Here is a 25,073-nt window from a genome sequence, read left to right as displayed (position 1 = left end):
TACTTTAAAAATGATTTTGTAAATGTACGTTTTTTAAAAGGGTTTAAATAATGTTTTTCATGCTTATTCCATGAACCATGAAAAACTAATAAGCATGAGGACTGCAGATATAGCCAGAGCAATAAACTGCAATGTCCGTGATGTAAGACGCTTAAGACAGTACTACAGGGAAACAGCAAGAACAGCTGATCGTCCTAGCAGTGCCAAACCACATGTATATGTCCTCCCAGGCTTGTTTGAGAACAAATGCCTTCAACTTCAACTTTTATTTATTTATATAGCACATTTAATAGCAACGTTGTTGCCCAAAGTGCTTAACAGTTAACTCAAAACAGTAAGACATTCATGTATAAAAAACATGTATGAAAGTAGATCATACACTCTGAGACAGACTCCCTCATATAACAATATAGTGAGGACAGTGTAGAAAGGATTTAAAATAATAAAAACTAAAAGTGACAAAATTTTATCTACACTGTACAATGCACTTAACTAAAAGCTAAGTTAAAAAGATACGTTTTCAATTTGGACTTAAAACTTTCTATTGTGTGAGCTAGCCGGATATGGGCGGGAAGACTGTTCCACAGCTTGGGGGCCGCAACTGAAAAGGCTCGGTCACCCTTTGTCTTCTTTTTGGAGTAAGGGACTGTCAGCAAAAGTTGATTTGTTGATCTTAGTGTCCTGCCTGATTTGTACGCTCCTAAAAGGTCAACAATGTAGTTTGTAAACAACTTTTTTATTTTAGTATATTTTTAAATATAGTTTATACCCTACTCCAGTCACATGATCCTTCAGAAAATGTTCTAAAATACTAATTTGGTGCTCAACATATCTTATCAATGGTGAAAACAGTTGTGCTGTTATTATATTAAGATTTTATGAAAAGAACAGCATTTATTTGGAATAGAAATCCAACATAAATACCTTGTAAGATAAATGCCTTTTGATCATTAAATGCAGTATTGCTGAATAAGATTCATGAAAAAATTCATGTTACACAATTCGTCAGTTTAGAGAATCAAAGTGAACAAAATATGGCTGCCAAAGAATTTGAAAGAAGCAGTTAATCTGTGTCTGAGTGCAAAGTTAGCATGAGCTCAGAATGACAAAGCAAGAATTAACTTATTTTATAAAATTACCATAATGTAAAGTTTCAACCACAGGGTTTAATTTTTACAAATGTTCCACAAAGCTTTAGACATCCCTGTTAACCATTTTCTTCCCTTAGAATGTTATTATTTTGAGGTATGAACTCAATGTCCAGGTGAGACAGATCCACAACCAGGTCAAGCACAACAGAGCACAAAGATGAAGTTTGAAGATCTCCTCTCAGAAATTAATGGATTCGGAAGGTTTCAGAAGATGGTTCTGATCATCAACTTCTTTGGTCGATTCAGTCTTGCGTGTCATTTCCTGTTAGGCAACTTCATTGCTGTCATCCCGTCTCATCACTGCGATATCGGCTCTCTGGATGCTGACGGGATCCTTGGGAATTTGAGTCGAGAAGAGAGACTGACTATCAGTATTCCTGCACAGGAGGATGGGACTCCTGCTTCCTGTCACATGTTCTCATATCCTCAGTTCCACCTGCTGATGAACTCCTCCAGACCTTCAGAGGTTTCTGTAGTGGAGTGTCAGAATGGATGGGAGTATGACAACAGCACATTCATCAGCACTCTCGCCACACAGGTAGTCTCTTGCTTTTTAAGTATCGCTGATTTATTGTACTCTATTCTAGTTGTGGCCTCTTTCTCTCTCTCTCTTTCTGTTCAGTGGGATTTAGTGTGTGACAACAGAGCACTGAGCAGATTGACAACTACCATCTTCTTCATTGGGGTCATGTTTGGAGCAGCTGCTTATGGGAGCCTGAGTGCAATGTCAGTGCAACTAAACTGGATATAAACATTGTTATGAGTTTTTACCATCTCAAAATTAGCTCAATACATTTCTTAAAGGCATAGTTCACCATAAAATGAAAATTCGGTCATAATTTACTTATGACACTCCAAACCTACAGTATATGAGTTCCCTTTCGAAGGGAACTCAACAATACGTCATCGATGTTATGGGGAACGCCTCAGGCGTGACAGGTGTCTGAAATTAAGTATCAACTCACAGCAATCATGTTGACCGGCGACAGCCCGAGCTCGAATGATGAGCACGCAACCTGGATGTATAAAAAGGGCGCCTTGAGACCGTGACAACATCCTTTTCGTCTTCAGGGACTGTTTGTCTGTTTTTGAGTAGTCAACAAAAATGAAGCGTGCAGAGAAGGGGAGAAATTCTTTCCGCAAGTGTGCCGACCCGTGTCCCAGATATTTGACACCGGAGGATTCACACGATCTGTGCGTTTTCTGCCTGGGAGAAGAGCCCGCGCGGGAAGTTCTCGAGGGAGCTTCCTGCGCAAACTGTGAGCGCTTTTCTCTGAAAACGCTCCGTTCTCGTCTGTCCCACTTCTCGAGGGAAGTGGGCACGGCATCTGAACCCCGCGGTGTTGGTCCCGCTCGGGCTGAGGCTCAGCGGCGCGTGAGCTCGTGGGGCTCTCAGATGGAGCTGGCAGATCGTCTGGAGAGGGGCGTTAACCTCGCGGATGATCTGCCAGCTGACGAGGGTGAGTTACAGGTCGATGTTGAAGAGGTTCTTTCTCTTTCTGATGGATCTGTAACTGGTTCTCTTCGGGCCGGGCAGGAGTTGGCTGCTGATGATGTCAGTCTGGTTGAGACTGAATCATCTCAGCCCTCCTGCCCAGTGTACGCTGAGTTGGTGGATGTTATGGGGCGCGCCACCAACAGATTGCAGCTACAGTGGAGGCGCGTCCGGGAGGAACCTGCTCGTGGTATTTTGGACTTTCGGTTCCTCCCTTCCCATAAGCCACCAGCCCGGACGAGCCTTTCATTCCTTCCTGATCTCCACTCTGAGATCGAGAAGGCATGGAAGAACCCCTTTCTCTGCGCGTCTTCATCTGCATCAGCGGAATAATTTCGCTGCTGTGGATGGGGCCTCGTAGCACGGGTATGTGTCGATGCCGCCAGTGGACGAGACGTTGGCCAACTATCTCGTCTCTGGTCGGTCTTCGTCACTAGGAGCTCCGTCCCTGCCACCCAAGCCGCTTAAGCCTACATCACGCTTGAATGGCAGAGCGTACACAGCAGCAGGTCAGGCAGGAGCGGTTCTGCACACCCTCACGGTCCTTCAGGCCTACCAGGCCGACCTGCTGCGGGACCTCGATCAGGGGGCCGGTCTGTCCCCTGACGCGGTCGCAGAGCTGCGCCATACCACGGATTTGTCTCTCCGGGGCCACCAAACAGTCTGCTGCCTCCATCGGTCGTTCGATTTGCGGCTATGGTGGCCACGGAGAGGCATCTGTGGATCAACCAGGCTGACATCGGGGAGAAAGAAAAAACCTTTCTCCTCGATTCGCCGGTTTCGCCTTCCGAGCTTTTCGGACCTTCCGTCGAGACGGTGGTCGACAAATTCAGGGAGGCGAGGGCGCGCTCTGCGGCGTTTAAGAGCTGCATTCCGCGGAGGTCCTCGGCCCAGCCCAGGCAGGCGGGAGGGCCTGGTCCGTCGTGGTCTGAGGATCACAGACGGACCCAGAAGGCCAGTGTCGCTTCCCGTGCACACCCTCCTCCTAGCAGAGGGAGCAGGGCGTGCAGGAGGCGTAACTCCCGCGGGAGGCACGATCTCAGGGAGGTGATCCAGAGCAAACGTTCTCAGACCAAACGTTAACCTCCCTGGATCTTGTCTCCTATCCACCATCGCTCCCAGGCTCCTCCTACATCAGGCCTGGGGCGGGGCCCATGATGAGCTCATGAATTCTCTGATGGCCCGCTTCAGCTTGGTTGATAGGAGCGCCTTACCTTTACTTGTGAAACAGTAAAAAAAAAGAAAAAAAAAAGAAAGAGGGGGTTACTGAGTTTCTGACTCCCGGTGTGACTCATTCCGCATGCTGCAGGTTTTTATGCTGAGTGAAAATGTTCTTTTGCGCAAATAAAATGTTTTTCTTCTTTTTCAGAACTCGCCTCCTGTACAGAGGTTGCCAGGTTACGGGCCTCACCGGCCTTCCTGGTGACGGGCTTCTACATGTCAGGTCACAGGCCTCACACGGCCTCCCTGAATGTGAGCTCCCAGATACTGTGGCCCGGCACATTCTGTGGCAGGTGACCGGCCCCAGCCGGCCTTCCTGGTTATGGGCTCCCACATACTGTGGTCGCCAGGTTACAGGCCTCATCCGGCCTTCCTGGTTATGAGCTCCCACGCACTGTGGATGAGCTCCCACCTACTGTGGTCGCCAGATTACAGGCCTCACCTGGCCTTCCTGAATATGGGCTCCCACATACTGTGGACACCAGGTTACAGGCCTCACCCGGCCTTCCTGAATATGAGCTCCCACATACTGTGGTCGCCAGGTTACAGGCCTCACCGGCCTTCCTGAGTACGACCTACTGTGGTCGCCAGGTTATAGGCTTCTCTGGCCTTCCTGATATGAGCTCCCACCTACTGTGGTCGCCAGGTTACAGGCCTCACACGGCCTTCCTAAATGTGAGCTCCCACATACTGTAGTCGCCAGGTTACATGCCTCACCCGTCCTTCCTGGATATAAGCTCCCACATATTGTGGGCACCAGGTTACATACCTCACCCTGCCTTCCTGAGTATGAGCCCCCATGAGCTTCTACAGGTCAGGTCACAGGCCTCATCCGGTCTTCCTGAATATGGGTTCCCACACACTGTAGTCACCAGGTTTTTAGGCCTCTTAGGACTTCCTGGGTGTGAGGTCCCACATGCTGTGCTCGCCAGGTTACAGGCCTCACCCGGCCTTCCTAGTTACGAGCTCCCACATATTGTGGTCGCCAGGTTACAGGCCTCACCAGGCCTTCCTGAATGTGAACTCCCACTCACTGTGGTCGCTAGGGTGTAGTTGTGAGCTTTCACATGTCAGGCCTCATCAGGCCTTCCTGAATGTGAGCTCCCACCCACTATGACTATCAGGTTACAGGCCTCATCTGGCCTTCCTGATCATGGGTAAATTCAGGCCTCCAAACCGGCCTCCTGAATTTAGAGTGATGAAGTACATGCACATTTACTTCATCTATTTTCTTTGTACGCTCCGTACCTTCTTAAACCCATAATTATGGTAAGTCACATGACGAAACGTCTTGTGTACTTTCTAAAATCCATTTTTTATGGTAAGGGTCGTGCGCTGTACGCTACAGTCCCTTCCTATGTGGCTTGACCCCGGTCTTTCACCTTGGGTCCCACTCTATATGCGTCCTGTCGTCTAAGTATGCTACGACAGACGCCTTTCTCTTCCTAACTTCCACTTTTTGATCCAGGCCTTCCTGGACTCAGAATGGCTAAGTTCATGCACTTTGTTTCATGTACTTTCTAAAATCCATATTTATGGCCTTTCTGGAAGTAGCCCCACTTGTTGTGGTTGTCAGGTTACAGGCCTCACCAGGCCTTCCTGAAAGTAAGCTCCCACAGGTTGTGGTTGCCAGGTTTCGGGCCTCACCGGCCTTCCTGATATGAGCCCTCATGTACTGGAGCTCCCCACATAGGTCACATCAGGTCTTAGGCTTCAGAAGACCTTCCTGGTTTTGATCCCTCTTACTTTCTCAGTGTTCAGAACGAACACTGGGTAGGCCCATGGATTGAGTGGACGTCTTCCGTCATTTCTTGAGGTTGAGTCACACTCTCCGGGGAATCCCGTCTCTGTGATCCGGAACTGAATGGTTTCTGCCAGCTTCGCAGGCCTTCGGTTTTTCGGATGCCTTATCTAAGGCAATTTCCGGAGGCTCTGTCTCGGACAGACAGGCAATGGCCAGTCGGTGCATCTTAGTATAGATCACCAGGCCAGCCTGGTGGCAAGTCAGGAGGCATGCTCTCCTGATTAGTGGCTGGCTGGGAGTCCTTGAGTCCCCTAGCCACACTCCCTAGAAGGGACCCCTTCTATTAGGAAGTTGTGGTCCTAAGCCTTTGAGCTGGCCCAGATATACTTCCCATGTACTATGTTCTGGCAGTTTTCTCGGTTCATTAGCTTGGGCTATGACCGGTGGGGAGTGCTGTCACTGACACTAGGGTGAGTGGTTTTAGTGTCCTTTGTATTACTGGTTCTGACAGTTGTCACTGCCATTGGGCATGCACTCCCCTCATTATGGCGGCGTGGGTATTTCGCTCCCCATAACGTCGATGACGTATTGTTGAGTTCCCTTCGAAAGGGAACGTCTCAGGTTACGACTGTAACCTATGTTCCCTGAGAATAGGGAACGAGACAATACGTCACCCTGCCATACCTCGGGGCCTGCCTGCAACAGTCCCTTCAGATGATAGGATGTTGTCACGGTCTCAAGGCGCCCTTTTTATACATCCAGTAAATATATATAAATAAATATATAAAATAAATTCTGACAGTAAATGCTGACATTTTTGGGTGCCTTTTGGTGACCCTTTAAAGTCCAGTTGCATTAGAAACACACTGGCTTAAAAAGTAAGTTTTTTTTTTGGTGGCGTTTGTACTAGCACTGGAGTGATTCTAAATGGATACATGTCTTATTCTAAACAGGTATGGGCGTAAGCCGATGTTGCTGGTGTCGCATATATCAGGAATGGGTTTTGGTTTGTGTAGTTCTTTTTCTTCCTCCTTCATCATGTTTGCAGTGCTGAGATTCTTCACTGGATTCACTATCACTGGCAGTGTCATCATCTCCACTGTACTCAGTGAGGAGAACCTTTCTATTTTAATTTTTTTTGTTTTTGTTGTGGTTTTAAAACAGCACACAGTAGTGTTTCTAAAACGAAGACGTGTCAATGTAAGTGATGAGTGTGTGTATTGGTTCTTTTGTTCATTCGTTCTTTATCAGATGTGGAGTGGGTGAGCATTGAGCACAGAAAGCTTGTAGGGGTTATTGACAGCCTGTCTTGGACATTCGCCTTCATGAGCATTTCACTGATTGCATACTTTATTCGAGACTGGAGATGGCTGACAGTTTCCATCTCATTGCCCACCATTATTGCCATAATCACTTGGTGGTGAGTATAAATAAACCAATACTAAGTAGATGTCTTAAAATATCTGTAAGTCATCTGGTACATTAAATATGCATTTTCCAAGAAAGTCGCTTACAGATCACAAAAGCAGTATATTCTCAATATGAAATAATCATTAATGTGAATAATGTTATAGGTGGATTCCAGAGTCGGCTCGGTGGCTGATTGCTAATGGCAAGACAGATAAAGCTTATAATTATCTTCATAAATGTGCTGTCATGAATCGTAAAAAAGAAGGCACTGCTAGGATAAAACCTGACGTGAGAGATTCCAGAAAGAGATCTTAAATGTCAGTAAAAATATCAGTAACATATTTTTGCTTGCAATGGATGGTACAGCAGGGTCATTCTGTGTCAAATCAACCAAATTTCAGAAACTTTCCCAACTCAGATTTTTGATTTTGTTCATATTTTTTCTGTAGAAAGACCAACATAAATAGTGATGAAAGACAAAAAATTAAAAGTCACAGATGTACTGAGTACTCCACTATTTTGTAGAGGGGGATCAAAATGACAATTTTCACCTGAGATTTGGAACCAAATTAGAGGGGGGTAAAAATGACGTTAGAAAGATGGCAGCATCATTTTATTTTTACACAGAGATTGGTAGGTTTGTTAGTAAAATCTGTAGACTTTAGCAAGCTTTGTTGCATTGTATGGCAACAATGACAGTTCAAAAATGTCAAAAAGCACTTCTAAATTTTCTGGTTCTTCACATACTTTCCTTTTGGTATCTTCATTTTAAAGGTCCTCAATGGTTCAATCCCAGAGATATGGAGATCTTAATGCGGCTCCATGAGTAAATTGGTAAACTGTACACACCTTCAGTGGTCAAAAAACAAACTAGGATACTTTCCATACAGCTGATACTTTTTTTCTTTAAAGAGGAATATCTGATGAACAAATAATGTTTGTTCTTACTCAGTAAATATACATCTGTGACATTTAATATTTTGTCTTTCGTCACTATTTATGTTTGTCTTCAAAGCAGTGAAACGGAATATTAAAAAGGGAAAAATGTAGAGCAGGTTGTTGATTAGATGGAGGCAGATCTGAATGTAAGCTTGCAGTCGAAAGGGGCAGGTTTAAGCTTACGAAATAATTGAGGAAGTTCAGCATACAGCATCAGAGAGTCTGTCATTTCTAAAAAATAAAATAACCATTGTTTACAATGGTCTTAATAGGGTCTGTGTTTGTTTTCTTGCTTTTACTTTAGCATAGTTTACTTACATAGAATCTGAACATCTTTGTTTTTCTCTCTGTCTAGGAGTTGGCTAAAATCATAGTTACTGGAAGAGGAAACAGGAAGTATTCATACCTGGATCTGATCAAGACTTCTAAGATGAGGAGACTGGCTTTACTCACAGGAATCACTTGGTGTGTCAAATCACAATCACAAACACACTCCACAGGCATCAGTAAAAGGGTTCAGATTAATCTAATTTAACACGTTCCTGCTGCTTTCTAATTGCCAGGTTTTCTGTCGCCACTGTTGCCTATGGAATTAGTTTCAACATTTCAAGCTTTGGACTAAATATGTACCTCACTCAGTTTGTGTATGGTGCAATTGAGATTCCTGCCAAATTGAGCATCTATTATCTGCTGGATAAGTTTGGAAGACGCATAACTCAAGCTGGATCCTTGCTATTAGTTGGAATCAGCCTTGTGATTAACATATTCATACCCAAAGGTGAGAGACATACTGTACAACTTATTGACTTTTTGACATGAAGAATGAAATGACAATGTAGGTTTGATGAAAAGATCCAACAATGTGCAACAATGATTTCTCTTGCCATTCAGATAAGACAGTGGTTCGTACGGTAATAGCCGTGCTGGGAAAAGGCTGCTCCGCCACGTCTTTTGGTACAATTATTTTATATAGTTCTGAGCTTTACCCCACTGTTTTAAGGTAGGAAAACTAACTTCATGCTCAGTTGTATGCAAGTGAAACTATATCCAGCATCAACAATAAAAATATGTATGTATATTATTTATGCCTGTAGGCAAAATGGGATGGGCTATAATTCATTCGTGGCACGTCTCGGTGTGTCTGTGGCTCCTCTGATCTTGCTATCGGATGATATATGGAGCCATTTCTCACAAGTCATTTTGTCTTCTATTGCACTCTCTGCTGCTTTCGTGGCTTATCAGCTACCAGAGACACGAGGCAGATGTCTGCCGGAGACTATAGAGGATGTTGAGGGAATCAGGTAAGGTTATGTGGAAAAACTATCTAGTCTATATATAGTGTTTCCAGGAAACTGAGCCCTTAAGATTTAACATTTTCTTTTAATATTTTTAACAAATAAATTTGAATTGAATTGAATTAATCTCAGGAAGGGCACTGATGGCTCACCACTACACGATCGAAAAATGGAGGAAAAAGAAGGCAGTAGAGTGAAATGGAAAGATGATTTAATTTTGTAGAACACATAACTATAGCATCCATTGATCCATAACATTTCCTATTTATGTGTTTCTGTATCATTCGATTAAACAATTTTAAGAGAAATTTGAAGGGAGGTGTTGCATGTTTTCTCATTGTGTCTACTGTTTTAATCAATATCACAGTAGAATAGCTCATATTAGAAATAGCTCAAAGGCTTTTCGGTCTGTCATTCTCACACCTTTATTTTGATAATTAATTTATCAACATACTATAATTTGCTTTAATGCAAAAATTGGTTTCACAAAGCGAGAACTTAATTATTAAATTTTGCCCCTATAAATTTCTACAGGACAACAAATAATGTTGTGCCTATAGAAACGTGGTTAATAAAATCAAGGCTTGGCACTGGTTTACTAACTTCATATGTAGTTTAGTCAAAATGCTTCATCTGGTATAATTGCGGAAGATATGTTACACAACTTGAAGCTTGAGTTTACCGTTTGTTAACCAGTAATTTGGAATCCTGCCCTAGTGGTTATCAATAAGTGTTTATTTAATGTCCAATTAAAGGCTGCAATATTGATTTAATCCTCTTGATACAGAATCTTTGTGAACCACAAATTCTTTGCACAATAAGCATGTTGGATAATAGCAAAGGTAATATGAGATAGTGTTTTATGACTTGCAATCAGAGACAAAGTTTGCCTTTTTTCTTTAATCTCCATTTAAGAGGAAATGTATCAAAAACAGACTGAGATTGTTTATGACATATTGACTCATGTATGCTCAAAACAAATCATGCATACTAGCCAAACTGCTAGTTTGAATGCCAGTTGCTGACAATCATTAGTAAGGAAAGGTGTCAATGTCCACACACATTAACTAATCATTCACCCCTACTGACAAGCTACTATGGATGAAAGATCATATGAAGATATGGTCCCACACACACATTTCAAACACAGACATACAACCACAGCAGTTTTGTTAATGACCAAAGTACAAGCTGCATCTGACTTCCGGTTACCAACCTTTGATATCCCATACAAACTCAGCACTTAAACCAAGCATTTTGTAAGAAGACACAGAGGGAATTCTGTGCATCAATAAAAAGCATGAAGTTTGATGATCTAATTACGGAGATCAATGGCTTCGGCAGGTTCCAGAAGATGATTCTTTGCATCAGTTTTGTAGGACGATTCACTATACCATGCCACTTTCTATTAAGCAACTTTATCGCCGCCATCCCGTCTCACCATTGTGACATTAGCTCTCTGGATGCTGAGGGAATTTTTTGGAATTTGAGTCAGGAGCAGAAACTGGCTGCCAGTATTCCAGCGCAGGAAGACGGTACTCCTGCTTCTTGTCACATGTTTTCTTATCCTCAGTTACATCTGTTGGCAAACTCCTCTAACAGCACAGAACGTCCTGTAGTTGAGTGTCAGAATGGATGGGAGTATGACAACAGCACATTCATCAGCACTCTCGTCACACAGGTGAGATTTCAATGAAGAAGGTTGAACTCAAAGTTTTTTACCCTTACTTGCTAGGATGTGCCTGCATACTGAAAAATCCAACGAGTTAACTCAAATCATTTGAGGGGTAACACTTTATAATGTTTCATTTTATAATGAAATGTTTCATTTAATTTATAATGATTACATTAGAGATAATTACATTAGTTTACATGAACTAACAATGAACAATACGTTCACAGCATTTATAACCTTAATGTTAATTTAAATATTTACTAATACATTTTTAAAATGAAAATTGGTATCTGTTAACATTAGTTAATGCACTGTGAACTAGCATGAACAAACAACGAACGATTGTATTTTCACTAACATTAACAAATGGTAATGCAGTTTTTTTTTAATTGCTAACACAATTTCTCAAACTATGGCTCCTTTTCTCTAAACTCTACACACAAAACAAACACAGCACGCAAAACATTACACATCTCTTGCAAAAGCAAACACTTAATACATAACCATATTAAATCTTTTAAAAAGTATGTTTTTGTGTAGTAACTCTACACAGGAGTTCCCGCAGCATAGCTACGCAATGTTGAGTTACCGCTCTCGAAAGGGAACAATATTTACTGTATGAATACTGTGAAGAGAGAGAGAATTGTCTTACTATTACTATAAGACACTATAAACTCTACTCAAATACATTGTGTCCAAATTGAGCAAAATCAGTAAAAATAAAATTAACTTAAGCAAGTTAGTAGTAGGTAATTCTTGGCAAGGAATTCTGCATGTGGAAGTGCACATGTGCACAGTGCTAAAAAACTGTTTTTCAGTCATTTGCACATTAACCTGACAAGTTTTCCCCCCCTGCCCTTGACATACAACCAATAAATAAATAAATGAATCTGTTAGTTGGGGAATTTGAGGGGCAATGTGACAAATTAATGGTTGCCAGTTCATGCACATCTACATCTAGTTTTGCAAGTCTTTTAGATCATGAAGCAGTTCATTACAACAGTTACTGTTTAGGAAAAGTTCTCTTACGAGAGGTTCTCTCGTATTGCATAAGCTAGCTTACGCTACGGGTAAAGTCATCTTTGCTCGAGATATTGAAGCCAAAAATTATCCTTAATTTTGTATTTATTGTCAACACAGTGCAGCAGCTAGCAGACCTAGAGCAGGCCATATTGCGTGCTCATTGGCTGCCCTGCGGCAACTGCTGCAACCTACCACTGAGCCTCGCGCGTGACTTCACACCCTCACGCGTCATAGCCCGCCAAAATGGGGTTGGCTTAGCGTATAAAAGCCAGGCTCCTAGGTTGCCTCACTGATTTCATCATCTTCAGCGAAGCTCTCCGCATCGCTGGACTCTGAGAGAAGCCGCCGCCGTTGATACCAGCCACCAGCAAGCAGAGGAAAGAGCCTGAGGAAACCCGCCGCGGCCGGATCACCATTGAAACATCTCGCTTTGTCAGTCCCCTAAGAAAAGGCTACTGCAGCAATGTATTCGGCAGCCAATGAGCTGGTAATGCTACCCGCTCGCCTGCAAAATCTCAAGAGTGTAACGTCTGGTTATCCGGCTCTTGCCGTGGTGCTCTAAGTGTAGTATTATGCCCACATCTCAGTGTTCACCCCTACACGCAAGCACGTTACCCCCGTGTCTCTCACACTCACAGAGCCCACTCTCATAAAGCTGGCAAATGCCGCTCGAGTGTTAGATGTAGAGAATGTGCCCACAAATCTGTGCTCACACCTACTCGCTGCCCGCTCTGTTACACGGCAACAGCCTCACAGGGGCCATTTTATGAATTAAGTCACGTGCCCGCCCACGAGCGCTCACGCTTACTGACAAACACTTCGCCCCAGGCTCCGCTCGTGATAAATATCGCCACGAAATGGTCCCCATTCCCAGTAATCGGGTCATCTCAAGTGATAGAGGCAGTTACAGCGGTCAGTGAGACAAGTGCAAACTGGGTCATTAATGCAAATGTGATCCTATTCACAAAATGAGAGGCTTTTATGGTCGCCCATCAATGCAAATGTATCTGTGTATAGAAGGATCATAAACATGCTGGTACAGACGTACCAGTTCGGCCAGATTCGGCTCGAAGTCGTTAATCTTCGGATGCGGCGCCGCGCGCGATGTTACAAAACGTGCCGTGGACACCGCCAGGCGAAATGGGGTCTTGCGCACCCAACGCGCACGACCGCCCACACCGCAATGACGTCACACCGCAATGGCGCACCTTCACGCTCTTGCAGACGCATCGAGAATAAACAAGGCTTAAGTTACGTGACCGCTTACGAGCTCTAACCCTAACAACTAAAATCCACTGGATCCGTCTACGGCGCGTAACGTCAGCGCCGCGGATGCCGGAGCTAATCGCGGCCATTATAGTCAATGCTCTTAAGTCCACCAGCTGCGGATGCAGCGCGTCTCAGAAGCGCCCCAGAAGCGTCTCTTCGCTCCGCAGAGAATAGGTAGCAGGTCAATTTTCGCCGCTTGCCGCGTCAAGCAGCACAGAGTACATCGTACCGGGCAGGAAGTCAGACACAGAACGGCATAGGGGATCCGGTCGATTTTCAAAATAAAACACCCTGTGGAGACCAACGGTGCGCTGCTGAAACGCGTCTGAGACGCTTCCAGTGGACTTTGACGCCGAGCTAGGGACGCATCAAAAACGTGGAGCTGACGTTCCGCGCCGTAGACGGATCCAGTGGATTTTAGGGGTTACTGACAAACCCTTCGCCCCAGGATCCGCTCGCGATAAATATCGCCACGAAATGTTCCCCATACCCAGTAATCGGGTCATCTCAAGTGATACAGGCAGTTACAGCTGTCAGCGAGCCGCCGTTATTGAGATCAGCGGGCGCGCGCGCATGGCTATGAATGTAAGTTACGTGACCGCTTACGAGTGCTCACCCTTACTCACAAACGCTTCGCCCCAGGCTCCGCTCGCACACAATATTATCACAAAACGTTCCCCATTCAAAACAATAGGGACGGCACAAGTGATACAGCCAGCCATTACTGTCAGCAAGCCGCCGTATTCGAGATCCGAGGGTGCGCGCATGGCTATGAATGTAAGTTACGAGCCCGCTTACGAGTGCTCACGCTTACTAATAAACGCCCGGCGTTGCTCGCGCATCCCAAAGTTATCTCAAACGTTCCCCACTCAAGCAGTCGGGACGTCACATGTGAAACAGCCAGCCATGGCTGTCAGCGAGCCGCCGTATTCAAGCACGGAAGACACGCGCGCCGCGCCCATACTTCCGGTTCAGTTTTCCGAGCCCACGAAGTATGGCGATCGGAACCCGGAGGCTATTCTGCCCAAATGGCAAACGCCGCAAGAGTGCTAGATGTAGACAATGTGCCCACAAATCTGTGCTCACACCTACTCACTGCACGCTCTGTTACACGGCAACAGCCTCACAGTGGCCATGTTATGAACGTAAGTCACGTGACCGCCCACGAGCACTCACGCTTGCGGACAAACACTTGCCCCAGGCTCCGCTTGCAATAAATATCGCCACGAAATGTTCCCCATTCCCAGTAATCGGGTCATATCAAGTGGTTCAGGCAGTTACAGCTGTCGGCGAGCTGCCGTTACTGAGATCAGAGAGCGCGCGCACCCCGCTCATGCCTCCGGTACAGTTTCCCGAGCCCGCGCTGCGCGGCCAACGGAACCCGGAGTCCATTCTGCCCCTAGCCATACATGTAGAAGCATGGAAGGCTATTCCAGGTGTGACAGATTGGGTGCTAAGCACGATAAGTCAGGGCTAGTCGCTTCAGTTCGCTCGCCGCCCCCCTCGCTTTCGAGCTCGGACCGAGACGAAAGTGAAAGCGGATGTAGCACATCTACTCCGCGCAGAAATAGCCAAACTGCTTTGCAAAGGGGCCATAGAACCGGTACCTCCTTCTCAGAGCGAGTCAGGCTTCTACAGCCGTTATTTTCTCGTACCCAAGAAGGACGGACCTATCTTATATCTGAGACATTTGAACAAAGCTCTCATGAGACGGCCCTTCAAAATGATTATGACCAGACAAATCCTCGCGCACATTTGCCCGGGAGACTGGTTCGTTTCTCTCGATCTGAAAGATGCATACTTTCAGATTCCGATAGCCCCGCGTCACAGGCCATTCTTGAGATTCGCCTTCGGTCGGGCATATCAATACACCGTCCTCCCGTTCGGCCTATCCTTAGCACCCCGTACATTTACGAAATCCATGGATACGGTCAGTTTCCTTCCTAGGAATAGAACTGGACTCGGTGGCTATGACGGCCTGCTTATCGTCACAGCGCACGCACCGTGTTCGACAGCTAGCCGCGTAAGAAAGGCAGCATTATACCTTGCTGCCTTTTCCAGAAAGCCAGCATTATACCTTTGTGAACATTCCAGAGGATGCTAGACTGTATGGCATCAGCTGCGGCTGTGCTTCAGCTGGGCCTGCTGCGCATGCGCCCGCTACAACGCTGGCTGAACTCCCAAGTGCCTCGCCGGGCTTGGGTTTCAGGCTACAGGCGAATCAGAGTGACTCAGAGCTGCGTTTCGGCTCTGCAGCCCTGGTTAGCGGCCGACTGGTACCAGTCGGGAGTGACGATGGGGGCTGTTTCACACCGATTGGTCATCTCGACGGACGCCTCCAATCTGGGTTGGGGCGCCGTCTTCGAGGGCAGACCGGCCTTTGCCCTGTGGTCAGACCAAGAGAAACATTTCAACATAAACTGTCTGGAAATGATAGTGGTCGAGAACGCGCTTAAACACTTCCTCCCGTTCATACAGGACCACCGTGTACTGGTCCGCTCGGACAACATGTCGGTGGTGTCCTACATAAACCGTCAGGGCGGCGTCAGATCCAGAAACCTCTGCCATCTGACGGAACGCCTTCTTATGTGGTCTCAGGGCCGCCTGCGCTCGCTGAGAGCCGCGCACGTGCCAGACCATTTTAACGACGGTCCAGACACACTGTCCAGGAACCACATCCCCCTGGGGGAATGGTCCTTGCACCCCCAAACAGTCCAGTTACTATGGCGCTTTTTCGGCAAAGCGAAAGTCGACCTGTTTGCGTCAAAAGACAACGCTCATTGCCCGCTGTTCTTTTCAAAGAACCAGGATGCGCTGGCCCAAATCTGGCCCAGCCTCCCACTTTATACCTTCCCTCCGGTCTCTCTGTTACCACAGGTAATCAAGAGAATCAGGCAAACGCGCCACTCGGTGCTCCTTATAGCCCCGCGCTGGGAGAATCAAACTGGGTTCCCGGAACTGATGCGGCTGTCCCACACAGCCCCTTAGCCGATTCCAGTGAGGAGAGACCTCCTCTCTCAAGCCCGCAGGCTCAATCTGGCATCGCCATCCAGAGCGCTGGTCTCTACATGCATGGTTGATCAACGGATACCCGTTGTACTGCCAGAGGGAGTGATGAACACGCTCACACAATCCAGAGCCCCCTCTACGAGGCGGCTTTGCGCGTCTAAATGGTCGGTGTTCTCCAAATGGTGCGCTGATAGAGATCTAGACCCACGAATGTGCGGGGTCCCGGAGTTGCTTAGCTTCCTTCAGGAGCTGTTGGATAAGGGCAGGTCCCCATCCACGCTTAAAGTCTATGTGGCGGCCGTTGCAGCGTTCGCTGAGTCGACGCGCGGCCAGTCAATAGGAAGGAACGGGCTCGTCATTCGCTTCATTAGAAGAGCTAGACGGATGAACCCCCCGCGACCCCCCTCGGTTCCCATCTGGGATCTTTCACTGGTCCTAGAGGCCCTGAAAGATTTCCCCTTTGAAACGTTAGACTCCGTGGACCTAAAGTACCTCTTGCTCAAAACCGTTTTTCTGACAGCTCTGTCATCAGTTAAACGTGTGGGGGATCTACACGCGCTATCTGTTAGCTTTGCGTGTCTTGTGTTCAGGCCAATTGACTCTAAAGTCATCCTCAAGCCAAGACATGGTTATGTCCCTAAAATATTGGGCACCCTATTCAGAGCGAAGGTCTCCGCCTCTTTCAGGCGTTCGGAACAGCTCTTTGTCTCGTTTGGTGGGCGCACCAAGGGTCTCGCCGCCACGAAACAGAGCCTGTTTCACGCTCCGCGAAGTCACGCTCGAGGCTCAGTGGTAGGTTGCAGCAGTTGCCACAGGGCAGCCAATGAGCACGCAATATGGCCTGCTCTAGGTCTGCTAGCTGCTGCACTGCGTTGACAATAAATACAAAATTAAGGATAATTTTTGGCTTCAATATCTCGAGCAAAGATGACTTTACCCGTTGCGTAAGCTAGCTTACGCAATACTCGTTCCCTCTTCTAGAGAGAAACGAGGTTATGTTAGTAACCGAGTATCGTTTTTGCCCATCTCTCTTCATTTCACAGTGGGATCTAGTATGTGATAACAGAGGTCTGAATAAAGCTGTGGCCACCATCTTCTTCGTCGGAGTGATGTTTGGAGCAGCTTTTTTTGGAGGCCTGAGTGACAGGTGATGTTTCATTAAAAATATAACTGTGTATTATAAAAAATTATATACATTTTATGAACACACCCAAAAGCATGAAATGTTCTGTATAAAAAAAACATACTCTGTTTGGCATGTAGATTTGGGCGAAAGCCAATGCTGCTGGTGTCGTACATATCAGGAATGGCTTTTGCATTGGCCAGCATCTTTTCTTCCTCCTTCATCATGTTTGCAGTGCTGAGATTCTTTAGTGGATTCACCATCACTGGCATCGTTATCATCTCAACCGTACTCAGTAAGAACCTCTCTCTCAGTCTCAATGCCTCAGATTATGATTGAAAGTAAATATAAAACAAAGGGCCTTATCGTATTTATGTGTCTTTCTCCAGATGTGGAGTGGGTGGACATTCAGCACAGGAGACTAGTATGCATAATTGACAGTATGGCATGGGCTTTTGGGAGCACCTCATTGTCTCTTATTGCGTTCTGTATCAGAGACTGGAGATGGCTGACAGTGGCCGTCACTTCACCTTTACTACTGTGCACAGTCCTCTGGTGGTAATGAGCCTTACATATTCTTTCTGTCTAATTTAAAGCACAAATGAGTCAGTACAGCCTATGTCTAAAGACATACCCTGTGTCTGAAGTGCACATGCCACTGGAGACTTTACAATCCCATGAGGCCACGGGATGATTTACAAATGGCAGTGAAGCACTGCAACTCATGCCAAAGGTCAAGTGAATTTCACATCTGAATTTCATTCCTACTACACACAATCATCCTATAGAACACACTTTTTTAACGGTTGCTAAGTACATTTCAAACCCAATGTAGTACCTACTGTAATAAGTATGCGCTTTCGGACGCAACATCGTTTTTTAAAAGATGAACATTTAACTTGAGTGCCACGTTTTTAGAATGCCATTTTAGAATGCATACTTTTTGTGCGCAAAAATAACGACTTTATTTCAACTATTCATTTCCTTCTCTGTGGGCCTCGAGTGAGTTCACGTAGTGTAAAAGCTTAGCGCGTCTGTGTTGTACGTCACACGTAGGCTCACTATTGGCCGACGCTGGTCATGTGTGTGATGCCTGTGACGTACAACACAGACGCTCTATGCTTTTACACTACGTGAACTCACTCGAGGCCCACAGAAAAGGAAATGAATAGTTGAAATAAAGTCGTCATTTTTGCGCACAAAAAGTATTCTTGTCGCTTGATAAACTTAAAATTGAGCCACTGTAGTCACTTGGACAATTTTAATGATGTCTTTAATAACTTTTCGGGGCCGGCAAGTTTCAATCCCTTAGAAGCCCATGGAGGAGTGATCCAGCTTTCAAATTTAAACAAAAATATAATAATTTGTGTTCCGAAGATAAACAAAAGTCTTAAGGGGTTGGAACAACATGAGGGTGAGTAAATACTGACAGAATTTTCATTTTTGGGTGAACTATCACATCAATGAGATCCGGCCGCTCATTTGCACAAAACAGTGCCTGGTGGCTCGAGAACGCAAACCATTAAATAGGTTCCAAGGTACAAGCATTGAAAAATGTATAATACAGAATTTTTTATCGCTTCTTCCGCGTAGCCATGTGAACCGGAATTATCCTGACAACGTTTTATCTGTACAGAGGTAAAGGGAAGGAGGCTTTCACAGGGGGGAGACTATTTGACACTAAAGGACTGCGTTGTCGTCGTGTCTAGGCGCAGGTCCTTCATCAGATCCGGATACGGCCTGGATCCGGCGGACTGTGGTATACCTCGGGATAAACAGAGAGGATAATATTAGCGTAGACACCATCCTTCTTATGATCTAACAAGTACATCAGGATTTATGGGAAATGTTCCCGGGTCCGGCTAACCTAATCTATGCAGCCTAACATTGAATTATAGAAGTCTATAAAAGTATATAAGTCTATAATTACAGAAGATCCCAATAGACGTGACGGACTATAATGCGTTAAGAGCTCACTCAAGTACTGGGGAGCTAAACTATTTAGTGCTTTGTAAGTAATCAGCAATATTTTAAAATTTATACAATGTTTAATAGGGAGCCAATGCACTGTTGACAGAACCTGGATAATATGGTCATACTTCCTGGTTCTGGTAAGAACTCTTGCTGCTGCGTTTTGGACCAGCTGGAGTTTGTTTATTAAGCGTGCAGGGCAACCACCCAGTAGAGCATTACAATAATCTAGCCTTGATATCATGAACGCATGAACTAACTGTTCCCCATTTGTGATTGAGAGCATATGACGCAATTTAGATATATTTTTAAGGTGGAAAAATGCGGTTTTACAGATACTAGACACGTGACTTTGAAATGAAAGATTGGTATCAAAGAGCGCACCCAGGTTCCTAACCAACAACAAAGACTTGACAGAGCAGCCATCAAGTGTTAGACAGTAAATTCTGACTTTATAACACGCAATTGCGACTTTATATCTCACAATTCTGACTTTATAACACGCAATTGCGACTTTATATCTCACAATTCTGACTTTATATCACGCAATTGCGACTTTATATCTCACAATTCTGACTTTATAACACGCAATTGCGACTTTATATCTCACAATTCTGACTTTATAACACGCAATTGCGACTTTATATCTCGCAATTCTGACTTTATATCACGCAATTCTGACTTTATATCTCATAATTTTGAATTTATATCTCGCAATTCTGAGAAATAAAGTGAGAATTGTGAGATGTAAACTCGAAATTGTGAGAAAAAAAGTCAGAATTGTGAGATAAAAAGTCGCAATTATTATTATTATTTATTTATTTAGTGGCGGAAACAAGCTTCCATAGCTTCTGTCTAGTAGTGCATGTTTACTAAGAAAACAATGAAAAAGCAGAGGAGTGTAATTAAAAAATGCATTCTGTCTGAACGACCCCTAACAATGTTTTATAGAGCAAATGTTTCTTTTCTAAATGTTATCTTATCTACACTCTCAATATGAAATAATCATTAATGTGAATAATGTTATAGGTGGGTTCCAGAGTCGGCTCGGTGGCTTATAGCCAATGGGAAGGCAGAAAGAGCTCATTTTTATCTTCATAAATGTGCTGTCATGAATCGCAAGGAGGAAGTTATCTCAAGAATCAAACCTGAGGTGAGAGGAAATATATATTTTCAATTTTACAGTACATGCTGGATGGACAAATGGTCACTTTAAAACAACTGTCTGTAGGCTAACTATAGCTCTGTCTTTCTTCTATAGGCTCTCTCTATCATGATAACAGATCAAGGAAAGAAAAATTATTCATACCTGGACCTTGTCAGAACCCCTAAGATGAGGAGACTGGCTATGCTCACAGGAACCATTTGGTGTGTAACTGGTGCAACAAACTTCTGTATTCTGTATTCTAAAATTCGGATATTGAAATTGAAGAAAACACCAACAATGAAAATAACTAGGTTAGCTGATTACCTTAAAAGCCCATAGAATCCGCCGTTAACACAAAGCATATACCATCGATTAACAACCAGTTAACGAGTTCACACTTACATACAATTAGAGGGAGTAAGTTTATTGTGTATTTGGCGTGCTATCCTTGGGGGGGGCTCCGAGCTCGCAGTTCAGCCCAAACCCAGAGTACTCCCCCCAGTAAATGGTTAGGACTAGAAGTGTGGAGAAGGGGTGGTGGAGGGATGCTGCTAAACTGTCAATGAAATGAGGTGAGACTGCTGAATATATATACACCTCTTATCGTTGATTGCTGAGTGCTGTCCACTCGTGTTAATTATCTGTGCGTGCTCCTCCCAAACTTTGTTAATAAAACATCATGTTGTTCACAGAAAGTCTGTTTTAAAAGGGATAGTTCACCCAAAAATTATCCCATAATTTACTCACCCTCAGGCCATCCTTGTATTTGACTTTATTCTTTCAGCCAATTAAGAGTCATATTAAAAATATCCTGGCTCTTCCATGCTTTATAATGGGAGTGAATGGTACCTTCGATTTTGAAGCCCCAAAAAAGCACATCCATCCATCATAAAAGTAATCCATACGGCTCAAGGGGGTTAATAAAGGCCTTCTGAAGTTAAGCAAAGGATTTTTGTAAGAAAAATATCCATATTTATAACTTTATAAACTATAATCACTGGCTTTCGGTAATGACTGTACGCAAGTCTAGTTCCGGCGGAAGAGTGAGCTCTGACCCGACGCATGACGTATTGATGAACGCGGAAGCGCAGAGTATAGAGCAAAACAAAACACCGGCCATGAATTAGAAAGAAATGTCGGAAATTTCGATATAAGAGAAGAGGAACTTAAGCTCAGTTTTGAGTTTTTTGTTGCCTAGCCCCATTTGTTTGAACTGAAAGAGGCGTCTACTCTCACCTAAGCTTAAGCTACTCCTACATCCTACGTCATGCGTTGGGTCAGAGGTCACTCTTCTGCTGGAACTCGACTTGCGTATGGCCGTTACTGGAAGCCAGTGATTATAGTTTATAAAGTTATAAATATTGATATTTTTCTAACAAAAATGCATTGCTTTGCTTCAGAAGGCCTTTATCAACCCCCTGGAGTCGTATGGATTACTTTTATGATGGATGGATGCAATGTTTTGTGCTTCAAAATCTAAGGTACCATTAACTCCCATTATAAAGCTGGGAAGAGCCAGAATATTTTTTAATATAACTCAGATTGTGTTTGGCTGAAAGAAGAAAGTCATATACACCTAGGATGGCTTGAGGGTGAGTAAATTATGGGATACTTTTCATTTATGGGTGAACTAACCCTTAAGCAGTTGATAAGTAATTGTTTAAAATCCATTTCCCTGTAAAAAAAAAAAAAAAGAATTGGATTTTTACTTCTGGGACCTGGCTGTTGAACTCAATTAGCCTTCAGCCGCACTAAGTTAGAGAACATGGACAGACTTTATTGTTTGAATAATAAATGATCTTTATTGACTTTTCACCTCTTGCAGGTTTTGTGTTGCCACTATAACCTATGGTATAAGCCTCAACATCACAGGCTTTGGACTAAATATATACCTCACTCAGTTTGTGTATGGAGCCATTGAGGTTCCATCTAAACTGATCGTATATTACCTGCTGGAGAAGATTGGCAGACGTAAAACTGAAGCAGGAGCTCATCTATTGGCTGGAATCAGTCTTATGATCAACATATTCATACCCAAAGGTGAGACTAGCAAAGCCAACCCATGATTGCACAATATCATACGAGCAAGAGTCCTGTTGTTCTCGCATATCTAAAACAGCACGATTGGTTTTATACAACAGATGAATAAACAAGACGTCAAGATTGCATTAGGCCTATATTTTAGACACCATATTGACAGTTAGTTGTTTTTTGCTCCGCCAACGAAAATAGTTCCAAACAAAGCCAAAGTAAAATGTTGCGCATGAGCAAAGTAGTGGTGTTTTGTTCCTGAATGAATCAGCGTTTTTAAAGTGTTTTTTTTTGTTTGTGATTTTTGCCTTTATTGTGATAGAATAGTATAGAGTGGACAGGAAGCGAGGTGGGAGTGAGACAGGGGATTGGTTTGGGAAAGCACAACGGCGCTACATGTCGGCGCTGCCCATGAGGCTATTTGTGCCGACGAATCAGCGTTTTTAAATGAACCTCACTCATTATTACCTTGTTTTGTTCCTGAATAAATCAGCAATTTCAACAGTCGTTTGAACAGTATGTACATGTAATTAAATGACAGTCACTTAAAAATTCTAAACATGGTACGCTGCTCAGTAGATTATATAACTGTATAGCCTACGAAAACACTGTAATTGTTTAATGGACACTGTAGAAACGGCATAAGAGCTGGAGAACTTGAACTCATTGGGGAAACTACTTACTTGTATGGCCACTAGAAGGATTTCATTTGTTTTTTCAGTCACACACACACTGTGCTCAATATAACCTCTTTCACACTCAGATCAGTGGATTGGTCGTACTGTGGTGGCAGTACTGGGTAAAGGTTTCGCAGTTGCTGCTTTTTCTACAATTGTATTATACAGCTCGGAGCTTTATCCCACTGTTCTCAGGTAACAGAACATAATTAAACATGTATTTTACACTTCAAACAAAAATCTTTAAATTACTTAATTGTTATATTACTATTATTATTAGGCTATTATTATCTAAAAATGAAATCATATTTGCATTATTTGATATAAATATAACCACACTACTTTATTTTGCATTATTTATATTGATATTCAATTACCTTTTAATAATGGTTCTTATTATTAATGTTGAAAACAGTTTTCGATGCTTAATAATTTCTGTAATAAAATTTAAAAGAATAGTATTTATTTGAAATAGAAATTGTGTAACATTATAAATGTCTTTACTGTAATTTTTTATCAGAGCTGAATAAAGTATAGCTTTTTTATTTATTTATCTTTCTTACCCCAAACTTTTAAATGGTACTGTATCAAAAAATCTTAAGCAGCACAACGGTTTTCAACATTGATAGTAATAACAAATGTTTCTTGAGCAGCAAATTAGAATAATATCTGAAGGATCATGTGACACTGAAAAGTGGAGTAATGATGCTAAACAGATGAATGCTTTGCCAACACAGAGACAAATTAAATTTGTCAGTTCTTTTAAATTGTAATACTACTTCAGAATATTCCTGTTTTTATTTTTAATTAAATAAATGCAACCTTGGTGAGCATAAGAGACTTCTTTAAACAACATTAAATTATATCTATATATTTATATTTATTATTCCAAACTTTTGACCGCAAAGTGCAAGATGTATGTCAATGCATAGTATATAAATATAGAATTTATTTGATTGGGTCCTATAGGCAAAATGGGATGGGCTATAACTCGTTCCTGGCCCGTCTGGGTGTGTCTGTGGCTCCTCTAGTCCTGCTATTGGACAGTTTCTGGGGTCACTTCTCTCAAACCATCCTGTGTTCTGTGGCATTCGTCGCTTGTCTGGTGGCTTGGCAGTTACCTGAGACACGAGACAGATGTCTACCCGAGACTATAGAGGATGTCGAGGGTACTGGGTGAGTCATAACCTATATTTTGTTAAAGCAGCTATAGAAGACACACTGCTGAACATTTGAGTAACTCTGTCGAGTCAAGCATTTAAAACACAAACCTCTCAATTATTTTAAAGGTGCAATGTGTAATATTTCTTATGATCTATTGGCAGAAATGCAATATAAGATCCATAACTATGTTTTCAGTGGTGTATAAAGACCTTGCATAATAAACCGTTATGTTTTTATTACCTTAGAATGAGACATTTATATCTCCATAACCGCGGGCACCCCCTTCTATGGAGGTCGACATATTGTGTCGACATGTTTCTACCGTAGCTGACAGAGAACAAACAGCGGTACAGAGCGTGTTTCGTCACTACTTCGAAAAAAACGTTTTCAGTGGTGTATAAAGACCTTACTTAATGAACCGTTATATTTGCATTACCTTAGAATGACCCGTTTCTATCTACATACACTGCGGCTCCCCTTACATTGAAATGCGCCAACATGTTTCTACAGTAGCCCTAAATGGACAAACGCGTTTCATTACTATGTTGCTCTTCGTGCAAGGAAGCAAGCTTAGTTCAGCGAATAAAACACTGACACAATGATGAACAATTAAAAATAATATTCGCAATAACATATAGTTTTACTGAATAATTAAGTAAACATAATTTCTTAATTTATCCTTGTAAAGAAACCTCGTTGCTGAACTGGCTACTCTCTGCTGTCTCAGAC

The 25,073-nt window shown here is 43.5% G+C and overlaps 1 protein-coding gene across 4 annotated transcripts in view; it reads left to right on the top strand.

The window, feature by feature from the left end:
- The first annotated feature begins 1,051 nt into the window (after positions 1-1,051).
- The window catches only part of LOC143747002 (solute carrier family 22 member 7-like), a 39,610-nt gene continuing 15,588 nt past the window's right edge, over positions 1,052-25,073 (top strand). Inside the window, exons 1-10 of one of the 4 annotated variants that reach the window (XM_077239401.1) lie at positions 1,052-1,689; positions 1,774-1,877; positions 6,565-6,719; positions 6,863-7,031; positions 7,186-7,309; positions 8,316-8,425; positions 8,524-8,738; positions 8,852-8,960; positions 9,055-9,261; positions 9,388-9,569. In XM_077239401.1, coding sequence (XP_077095516.1) covers positions 1,309-1,689; positions 1,774-1,877; positions 6,565-6,719; positions 6,863-7,031; positions 7,186-7,309; positions 8,316-8,425; positions 8,524-8,738; positions 8,852-8,960; positions 9,055-9,261; positions 9,388-9,478 — 1,665 coding nt within the window. In that variant the 5' untranslated portion in view covers positions 1,052-1,308 and the 3' untranslated portion in view covers positions 9,479-9,569. Of the gene's footprint in view, positions 1,690-1,773; positions 1,878-6,564; positions 6,720-6,862; positions 7,032-7,185; positions 7,310-8,315; positions 8,426-8,523; positions 8,739-8,851; positions 8,961-9,054; positions 9,262-9,387; positions 9,570-10,405; positions 10,937-17,274; positions 17,379-17,494; positions 17,650-17,743; positions 17,913-20,354; positions 20,479-20,586; positions 20,694-22,297; positions 22,513-23,266; positions 23,376-24,149; positions 24,357-25,073 lie in introns of those variants that run through there. The other 3 variants (XM_077239403.1, XM_077239402.1, XM_077239404.1) reach the window with 3 other exon arrangements.

This window comes from Siphateles boraxobius, unplaced genomic scaffold, assembly GCF_051911475.1.
Source record: "Siphateles boraxobius isolate OS27281-9 unplaced genomic scaffold, OSU_SipBor_1 22, whole genome shotgun sequence".
NCBI classification, from domain to species: domain Eukaryota; kingdom Metazoa; phylum Chordata; class Actinopteri; order Cypriniformes; family Leuciscidae; genus Siphateles; species Siphateles boraxobius.
The sequence above is the reverse complement of the archived record's forward strand: the minus strand, read 5'-3'. Positions and strand labels throughout refer to the sequence as shown.